This window comes from Mobula birostris, chromosome 25, assembly GCF_030028105.1.
Source record: "Mobula birostris isolate sMobBir1 chromosome 25, sMobBir1.hap1, whole genome shotgun sequence".
Lineage (NCBI taxonomy): Eukaryota > Metazoa > Chordata > Chondrichthyes > Myliobatiformes > Myliobatidae > Mobula > Mobula birostris.
The window spans coordinates 54,093,549-54,104,114 of record NC_092394.1 but is presented as its reverse complement, the minus strand read 5'-3'; the positions used below and the strand labels follow the sequence as shown (position 1 = coordinate 54,104,114).

Here is a 10,566-nt window from a genome sequence, read left to right as displayed (position 1 = left end):
GCTCTTGAACATGGTCTTCAGGAAGCAGAATATTTTCAGGAATACAAAAAATATGCTGCAAAATTCCTTGTTCAACCTTTTCAAAGATTGCGTCCAAACGATCTTTCATCAACTGGAGAAAACTCTCTGTACAGGCACGGAGTTGAGATGGTGTGATGCTGTTGTCTGGGAGCTCTTTCAGCTTCTTAAGGATTACTCGTTCCACAACAAGCATAACATCAAGGAGAGAATCCTGGATTGCACTGTGAATTCGGAGAACACAAGTCTGAGGAGAAAACCCAAAGAACTGGGTTTCGTATGTCATCAGCCTATCTGCCATTTTAAAATCTAAAAAATAATTAAAATTAAAAAATGAATAAAAATGTACAGATGGCCTCGGAACAAACAGTCCCCGACAATTCATAAATCAAAAAATATCTAAATGACAGGGAAGCAATGGAGCTGACAACAGACAAACATGCGGCTACGGTTTCCGACTCTAATGACCCTCCCTCTCACCGCCTTCATCAGCAGACACAAAATGCATCCAGAGAGGGAAATGAACAGTCAACATTTCAGGCCAAGACCCTTCATCAGGACTAGAAAGGAAGAGGGCAAAAGACAGAATTAAAAAGGTGGGGCGAGGAAACAATGCGAGAAGCTGGATGGTTATAGGTGGGGAGGGCATGGTGGGAGAGAGCAGTGGACGGTGGAATAAAGGGAAAGAAGGAGGGAAGAGAGTGGAGGTAATGGGCAGGTTCTGACGGCGTGGAGGAGCCTGCTCCCTCCAGCACTTTGTGTGCGTTGATGGGGATTTTCAGCATCAGGATCTGCAGACTCTCTCTCTCTGCCTCCACACCACGGCCTCTCCCACCTCCGACCCCCAGCCCAGCCTGCTCTTCCACCCGGCCCTCCTCACCCTTCACGAAGCGTTCAGCTGCCCGTTTGGCCGGTTCCGTTCTCCCGCCGAAATCCCACACATGCGCACCTGGCTGGGGTTGCCCGCTCGACGGGGTCCGTGTGCGGAAGTGACGCCAGCGGCACTGGCCGGAAGTACGAAGATGGCGTACCAGAGCCTGCAGCAGGAGTACCTGCAGATCCCGCTGGTGACCCGGGCTTATACCACGGCCTGTGTGCTCACCACCGCCGCTGTGGTAGGATCGGGGGCCGGACTCGCTCACACCTGGAAGGCGGGGGGCAGAGGCGAGAGCGGCCTGTACACGGAGCGGGTGTAGCGAGTGGTCGGCATGTGGAGGCTGGGCCGGAGGTTTAGAGTCCTGGCCGGGGATCTGGGTAACCTGGAGACACGGGAGTCTTCGACAGCAAGCGATCGAGCAGCGTCTGTGGGGCGAGGGAGGAGGGGATTGTTCGTTGGGGTGATGCAGAGTTTTCACCCGAATCATCGACAATCTCTTCCGACCCACAGCTGCTACTCGACCGACTGGGTTGTTCCGGCAGTGAGTTTGTTGATGTGGGTAACGTGGCTACACTGGCTTCCGGCTGGATGGAGAGCTGACGTGTTTGTCAGCGAGGCCGGAGTCCTGTTCTCCGCAGTCGAGGCACAGGGTTTGGGGCACGGGGGGAGCTGTGAGGACTCGACTATGTTTCAGTGTGTTGGACAACCGTGCGGTGCAGAAAGTGTCATCAGGTGCAAAGGTTGAACATCAGCCGACATCATTGGAGAAGACGAAGGGTTTTCAACCTGAAACAGTGACCATCTCTTCTTACACATTAGCTGTTGCATACTGAGTTTAGTACTTTCTGCCCTTATTCCATTTACTATGATGGAACTCGCAGAGGTTCCTTTTCAGTCTCTGCTGGCTGGATTTTCCCATTGCTGTGAAAGGAATTAGCAGATAATTCAGCAATTACAAATCTGTTAATTTAGGTTCAATGGTTGGTAAATTATTGGACTCGATTATGGTACAGTGTAGTGCAATAAAGAAAATACAAGATGAACTCAGGCAGCATCTGTGGAGGTTGACATTTTGGGTTGAGATTCTCCAGCTAGATTTGCAATGTAGTTCTTGTGATCGAAAAGAAAAGCAGTGATTAATCAGTAGAGGTTGGTTTGGATTATGGGTATTTTTGGTGTTTTATCAAAGCACTTCTGAAAGTGCAGACAAACAACATCAGCAGCACTGCCCTCTTGGGTACTTTTGTAGATAATGTAGAATAAACGTTTTAATTGGAAACAGTAGCTCTGAAATTACAAGATGTATGAGACATGATATGCTCCTTCCACCGCTTATGCAGAGATTAGACCTATTCCTGAAGTATGACTGCCTTCTCCACTTTGTACAGTCATGGGCTCGATGTACCAGGAGTCAGTGCAAATGTTGCACTTTTTGCAGAGACTTTTGGCACGTCCTTGAATCTTTCTTTCCATTCACCTGATGATCTCTTCTGATGAAGATATTCTCTAGTTCAGGTCTAATGTCAGGCATGCTACCCTTTTACTGCAACTACATTTGTTAAAAAGCTTTTTGTGTATTTTAAGTTAACTCTTTGCTGTTTTTCTCTCTTTCAATCTCCTACTTGGTCTCCCTATATTTATGATGACACAGTGGCCTAGTGGTTAGCACAACACTTTACAGTACAGGAACCCTAATTCCTGCTGCTGCGTATAAGGAGTTTCTACGTTAACAAAGAATAGTGCAACACGGCTACAGGCCATTCAGCCCACAGTGCTGTGGCGAACCAGCTAGAAAGCAAATCAAAAACACCCAAATAAGGTTCAAAGGTGCATTTAATGTCAGAAAAATGTATACAATATACATCATGAAATACTTTTTCTTCACAACCATCCACGAAAACAGAGTGCCCCAAAGAATGAATGACAGTTAAATGTCAGAACCCCAAAGCCCCCCCCAGCTCCCCCTTCCCATGTGTAAGCAGCAGCAAAGCAACAATCCCCCCTCCTCCCCCCCCCACCGAGCACTACATGCAGCAAAGCATCAATAAAGACACAGATTTGCAGTACCCCAATGAGTACTCATTCACCTGGTACTCAACATACCACAGGCTCTCTCTCTCCCTAATAAAGGAAAAAGAGGTGTCGCTGTTTCACAGCGAGAGGGGAAACATAACCAACAACTCGCTGATTTAGGATGTTAAAAGTCCATTGCATCGCATTTTCTGAGCTCTGTGCCCAAAGAACTCTGGTCTCTGGGGACACAGCTTGCTCCTTTCAATCTTCTGTTTCCCACGACACACCGACTTCCTGCAGAGATTCTGACCTCGAGTCTGCCAGCCTCCAGAGAAATGAGATCCTGAAACTCTGCAGGCGCGCTTATCTTCTAGACCGTGTCCTTGGTATAACGGCCAGTTGTGAAACCCCGAGACCGGGTCCCATTCCCACAAAGAACCAAAGTCAGCATGTAACTCCAGGTCAGGGTCTTCAAAAGAACCCTGAAAGGGAAAAATTAAAGATAGAATTAGAGCTGTTTCTGAAGATGCAGGCAAAGGAGTCGGCGTTAGGCGCCGTTGTCTCCTACGCTCCACCCCTTACTAATTCCTCCTACCTACACAATGTCCATATCCCTCCATCTTCCTTACATCCATGTGCCTATCCAAACGTCTCTTAAAAGCCTCTACCACCATACCAGGCAACACATTCCAGGCGTCCACAACTGCGAGTATAAAAAAAAACTTAACACTCACATCTCCCTTAAACCTACCCCCTGTCACCTTCAATGCATGCCCCTGGTATTAGACATTTCAACTCTGATAATCAGATGCTGTCTGTCCACTCTATCAATGCCTTCCATAATCTTGTAAACCCCTATCAGATCTCCCGTCAGCCTCTGGCGCTCCAGAGAAAACAACCCAAGTTCTTCTAGCCTCTGATGATAGCACATGCCCCCTAAACCAGACAGCATTGTGGTAACCTCCTTCTGCACCCCTTCCAAAGCCGCAGCATCTTCCCTATGGTGGTGGGTGAACAGAACTGCGATACTCCAGATGTGGCCTGAGCAGAGTTTTATACAGTTGCAACATAACTTCCTGACTTTTGAACTCAGTACCTCAACTAGTAAAAGCAAGCATTCCAAAAGCCTTCTTAACCACCTTATAGACCTGTGTAGAAACTTTCAAGGAGCTGTGAACTTGGATCCAAAAATCTGTCTGCTCTGCCCTTATCAGTGTACTATCAGCTTGTATTGGCTCTACTGAGGTGCAACTAAGACTGCATGCGTTTCCTCCCACAGTCCAAAGACGTACCGGTTAGTAGGTGACTTGGTCATTGTAAATTGTCCCGTGATTAGCTGGGTTTAAATCCAGGGGTTGCTGGGCAGTGCGGCTCAAAGGGCCAGAAGGGCCTGTTCCGTGTTGTATCTCTTAGTGTCCTGCTGCAATGTTAGTCTTACACATGTTGTATTTCACCTTTTCATTTGTCTTCAAAGATTCAGAAACCCTACTTTTCCTTGGATGGGAATATGTCTAATTCCACCAGGATGTTTCTTTAATATCCCATGTTTAATTATGCTTTATAATCGTATTTTGTGGGTCCTTTATTAATCATTGAAATTAGTCCCTTTTTAGTTAAAAATTGTCATTTCAGTTGATACCTTTCCCTTCTAAAGCTTCTTGTTGTTTCATCCAGTCCCATGTCAGCAGCTGGTACTTGCCTTCAACCTCCTGCACACCACCAAACCTGGTCTCCTGCAGGGGTTGGTGTTGGGACAGGTTCTTTTCAGTTATGTATCAGTGAATTGGATGATGGAATCGATGGCTTTATGGCCAAGTTGGCTGATGATATGAAAGTCGATAGAAGGGCTGGTAGTGTTGAGGAAACAAGGAGTCTGCAGGAGGACTTCAACAGATTGGGAGACTGGGTAAAGAAATGGCAGATGGAATGTCGTGTAGAGAAGTGCATAGTCATGCACTTTGCTGAAGGAATAAAGGCGTTCAACTATTTTCTAATGAGAAGAAAATTCAGAAATCAGAGGTACAAAAGAACTTGGGGAGTTTTCGTACAGGATTTCCGAAAGGTTAACTTGCAGGTTGAATCAGTAAGGAAGGCAAATACAATGTTTGCATTCATTTCGAGAGAACTAGAATATAAAGTCAAGGATGTAATTCTGAGGCTTCATAAGGCATTGATCAGACCATACTTGGGGTATTGTGTTCAGTTTTGGATCCCTCATCTAAGAAAGGATTGGAGAGTGGCCAGAGGAGGTTCACAAGAATGATCCCAGATATGAAAAGGTTAACTTACAAGGAGGATTTGATGCCTCTGGGCCTGTACTCGCTGGAGTTCAAAAGAATTGGGTGGGTGGAGGAGATATCTCTTTGAAACCTATTGAATATTGAAAGGCCTAGGTAGAATGGTGGTAGGGAGGATGCTTCCTATATAGGAGAGTCTAGGACCAGAGGGCACAGGTTAAGAATACAGGGACATACCTTTAGAACAGAGAATAGGGGGAATTTCTTTAGGCAGAGGGTGGTGAGTCTGTGAAATTCTTTGCTACAGATGGCTGTGGAGATGAAGTCATTGGGTATTTTTAAATAGAGGTTGATAGGTTCTTGAGTAGTCAGGGCATGAAGGGATATGGGGAGAAGGCAGGAGATTGGGTCTGAGAGGGAAATGGATCTTAACCACACAGTCAGCTTGCTCAGAAGTTTTGAGTGTCCTAGGGACTCAGACCGGACAAGATCCCTCTGATCCTCCACACTGCCATACTATATTCTGCCATGATATTTGACCTACTAAAATGAACCATTTCACACTTATCTGGGTTGAACTCCATCTGCCACTTCTCATCCCAGTTCTGCATCCTATCAATGTCCTGCTATAACCTCTGACAGCCCTCCACACTATCCACAACACCCCCAACCTTTGTTTCATCATTTGACTTCTTCCCCCTTCCTTTCCAGTCCTGATGAAGGGGCTCGGCCAAGACGTCAACGTTTTTTCCCATCTGTAGACGCTGCTTGACCTGCTGAGTTTCTCCAGCATTTTGTGTGTATTGCTCCGGTAAACCTCTCACTTGGAGGGAAGCAATGATCTCTTGACGTCGGTGACATGTGGCTATGGGAATATAGTATAAATAGATTGAGGGAGAAGAGGCTAAACAAACATATGAGACAGAAGAGAAGCCGCAAATGAAGCTGGTAACAACCATAAATAAGTCTGAGGCAAAGGTGGATGATCCCACCCAATACCCACAGTCCTCAGCCACTGAAACATTTCACTTGATCCTGGTCGTTCCCCCTAATGAGAAACAGCATTCTGTTCCATTTCCAATGAAAGGCTGGCAATCTGAAAGGTTAACTCTATTTCTCTCCCCCCAGGTGCTGAGAGTGTACAGTCTTTTCTAATCTCCTGCGGGTTTGCAGGATCTGCAGTGTTTTAGTTTTGCAGCGTTGCTTCATTTTTGATTCAGATGGAATGCACTCAACAAGGAATTTCTGTCGTTCATGTTTCATGAATCCATTCCCCTTTATGGCCTTGTGTCTGTGCTGTCCCAGTCTGCATTAGGATAATGGACACCATCACTGCTCTGGCCTTGCGTCTTTTCTATCCATTTACAATATAACAGCTCTCCTGTTGTTAATTGGTCCAAACATCATATTTTTGGATTCAACCCTTTTCTACATTATATAATAGCTAAATCAATCAGTAATCAGCCATGTTTTTCCTGTATATCTTTTAACAAAGAACATCAGACTCCCAATTTTTCCTTTGAGCTAGATCTATGTTATTCACATTGCACCATTGTTTTATGGGATGCAGGTCTCAAAATCTCCCGCAGGATATAGTGTGCACGAGCTGACATTCAACCCCACCAGTCTATGCCAGTGTTTTGTCTGCTTGGGCCTCCTTCCATCTTTCCCCAGATAATAAGGTATCAGAGTAACTCTTTGTGGGCATGCTATGCTATGCTCTGTGGCAGCTCTTGAACACATCCTCAAGTGTGCTGGGATGTTAATGCAAATGATGCATTTCGCTATGTTTCCATGTACATGTAATAAATAAATCTAAATCTGAATCTTTGTTCCCTTTTGTCCCCTATACTTGTTGAGTCTCTCTCTAAGTCTATTTCTACTATATTCCCAAGCTTAACTAGCAGCAGGATTTCAACCTGGTGTATGGATTAAAACTCCTGGTTGTTACTGTTGCCCTAAAAAATACTGTAGCGTTACCCTGCCTGACTTTTGTTGGCACTTGTAGAGAATAATAGTCTGTTCTACTGTCTGTCAATGCTGGATGAGGACTATATTGCTACACTTTGCTCCAACTTCCCTTGTTTCCCCACTTTGCTGTTGACTGCTCTCCAAGACTTTGTTAAATTCATTGTTTTCATGTTTGTGGAAGCTTATAAACAAATTATTTGATTTTTCATGTATCGCAACTGACTGCAATTGAAAAGCGATTCATTGTCTGGGGTGGTTTAAAATAGCTGTTGTGTGCAAGTATTTTGGAAGAAAGCACTATTTGTATGTGCTTACATTTTTGTTGATGAAAATCATGTAATTCATTTTTCAGCAATTAGAAATAATCACACCATTTCAGCTGTACCTCAATCCAGAGTTAATATTCAAACATTATCAAGTAAGTGTTGTGTTTCTATCTCTAATGTATTATGACTCAATGTATGTGCTCATCTTTCTGATTTCCAGTGCAGCAAAGCCTTTCCTATTGTAAATTAGTACAATACTGCACATGTAAAATCCCCCTTCTAACTGAAGTAGCTGCTTTCATTTGTTCTGATTATGTCTTAAAATAATGGGATTTCTGAGTCTCTTCCCCAATGTCAAAATACCTAATAGCTATTAAAGTTACTACATTGAGGCTAATTTTTATCTATCACATTTCCCCCATCTGAAGTCTCAGTGTCTTAGTGACTGACTTTCAACCTTTTGCAGACCATTTGTATTTCCTCACAATTTGCAAATCCATGTATTTTTTCACATCATCAGCAACTTAGGCTGGAGTCCACTCAAGCTTTCCATCCAAATCTTCAGTATAGTTTATAGATGGTTCAGTCCTGGCAACAACCCACAAGCATCCACTAGTTATTGAATGCTAAACTGAAAATGATGTATATCTTGACTTCCTGTTCGTTGTTAAACAATGTTCCATCTGTCTATTTATGCTATTATATTAGCCCAACTCCATGTACTCTTGTGCTGCAAACTTTTAATATGACAACTTGTTGAGGCTTTCTGCAAATCTAAATGCACTACATTCTACTTGTTCCACATTATCTATCCTGTTTGTTACATCCTTTAGGAATTGTAGTTGAATTGTCAATTTCGCCTTCATACAACTTGCTTGATTTTGTGATTTTCTGTGATGTTAACCTGTGCTTGTTTTTGTAGGTTTGGCGATTAATTACAAATTTCCTGTTTTTTGGTACAGTGGGATTTAATTTTTTGTTTAATATGATCTTCCTGTATCCTTTTAACGGTTGTATGAATAGACAATTAGAAGTTTGATTTTAAAAAACTGCTTTATTGCACAGAACTATGCTGTTCTATTTAACCAGTGACATGTCCATTTTTACTTGCCATTCTTTTATTTTGATGCATTCCCTTAACAGTTGTAACTGCAGATACCGGTACTGTCGCATGCTAGAGGAAGGATCATTCAGGGGCCGCACTGCAGATTTTGTCTTTATGTTTCTTTTTGGTGGCTTTTTGATGACCGTATCCTTCAGCCTTTGTTTAATGGCCTTTTTCTTCAAAATTGTAAAAGTGAATAGAATACGAAATTTCTTTAAAGATTAGTAAACTAACTAACTGAATGTAACTTTTTTGAACTGTGCTTCTAAACTGTGGACTTCAATAACTAAAACTATAAAGGATATAGACTCAGTTGACACTTTTAACCACCAACTCAGAACCTATTTATTTAACCTTGCTTTTAATGACCATCTTTTGGTCTTTTATTTTCATGTTTATTTTTATTTGAACTACATCGTCTGTTTGAAAAGTGCTCTGTAAATGAAGTTTTATTATTATTTCTAGTGTTAGATTAACAGTACAAAGCATTTAGGGTTGAGACCTGCATCAGGATCAAAAATATCGAAGGAATATAGTCACTATAAAGAGGTGAAAGGGAGTGGTGGACGATAAGGAGGGAATAACGGGTGGATTGTGTCAGGTGGGGGAAGAGGGGACTTTATGGACAGAAGCCACTGGGTTCCCACCAGCTTCTGTCTGTGAACTCCCCCACTTCCCCTCCTGGTGAAACAGCCAGCAAACTCAAAGACCTTTTCCCACCCTAGCCATACTCTTTTCCATACCCCCCCCCCACTTCCATTGGGCAGAAAACACAAAAGCCTCTAAGTACTACCAGGCTCAAGGACAGCTTCGCTCCAGTTGTTATAGGACTGTTGAACAGTTCCCTAGTACGATAAGATGGGCTTTTGCCCTTACAGTCGTCTTCTTTATGACCTTGGACATTACTTCCTGTAACTAACACTTCATTCTGCGCACTGTTATTTGACCTTGTACTCCCTCACGGCACTGTTGTAATGAACTGATCTGCATGCATGGTAAGTTTTTCACTATATCTCAGTACACGTGATAATAAATCAGTTTATCTGCCCATCATTCTTTAACTGATTCCACCAGTCACTTACCAGCCCCGTCTCACCCCTGCCTCTCACCTCGTTATACTAGCTATCTTCTCTTTACACTCTCAGTTTCAGTGCAGGGTCATGATTTGAAAGGCCTATCACCCTTTTGCCTCCCCAAATGCTATTTGACCCATTGAGTTTTTGCTCCAGGTTCCAGTGTCCGCCATCTCTTGCGTCTCTGTTCTTGTTAGACGAGATTTCGGTCAGCAGGCAAATTGGAAAAACCATACGATTTATCAAGTGCGATGCTAATTGTTTTATCCTTTCTCCTCTCCCCGTTTCCCTTACTAGATTCTGCTACTCTCATTGAAAGCAGTTACTCTCCTTAATTTTGTTCCAGGTTTTTGGCTCGTTTGTCAATCTGGTGTTCCTGGGACAAGCTTTCACCATTATGTTAGTGTACATTTGGAGCAGAAGGAATCCTTATGTCAGGATGAACTTTTTTGGACTCCTTAATTTTCAGGCTCCGTTCCTTCCTTGGGTACTAATGGGATTCTCATTATTACTTGGCAATGCAATCATAGTGGATTTGCTAGGTAAGAAAACAATATCACAATCAAAAATATTTGCCAATGTGAGAGCTTTCAATTTCATTGTCTGTCTAGGCCTGTATCTCATTATTTTCTTTTGTCTTTTGGGGAGGGTACTGGAGGGAAACTCATGCCTCATTTAAATCGAATGTTTTCTTTAATCAAAATATGACCTGTGATTTTATTTGGAGCCTACATCATTTTCATGTAGACTGACCCAATATATTTATTAGGTTCGTCTGCCATTTTTTTAATCCCCCATTACTAACTCTAGCAGTCCAATATCCACTCTCGTCTCTCTTTTACTCTGTATATCTAAAAAATCTTTTTTTTTCCCCCAGTTTTCTTTTGTAATATTGGCTAGCTTACCTTCATATTTCATCTTTCATAGAAACATAGAAAATAGGTGCAGGAGTAGGCCATTCGGCCCTTCGAGCCTGCACCGCCATTTATTATGATCATGGCTGATC

The 10,566-nt window shown here is 43.1% G+C and overlaps 1 protein-coding gene across 1 annotated transcript in view; it reads left to right on the top strand.

Annotated features, from left to right (window-relative positions):
- The first annotated feature begins 1,009 nt into the window (after window positions 1–1,009).
- LOC140187664 (derlin-2) overlaps window positions 1,010–10,566 on the top strand; it is a 30,385-nt gene continuing 20,828 nt past the window's right edge. Inside the window, exons 1-5 of the mRNA XM_072243190.1 lie at window positions 1,010–1,133; window positions 7,469–7,534; window positions 8,305–8,378; window positions 8,538–8,631; window positions 9,907–10,102. Coding sequence (XP_072099291.1) covers window positions 1,041–1,133; window positions 7,469–7,534; window positions 8,305–8,378; window positions 8,538–8,631; window positions 9,907–10,102 — 523 coding nt within the window. The 5' untranslated portion in view covers window positions 1,010–1,040. The remainder of the gene's footprint in view (window positions 1,134–7,468; window positions 7,535–8,304; window positions 8,379–8,537; window positions 8,632–9,906; window positions 10,103–10,566) is intronic.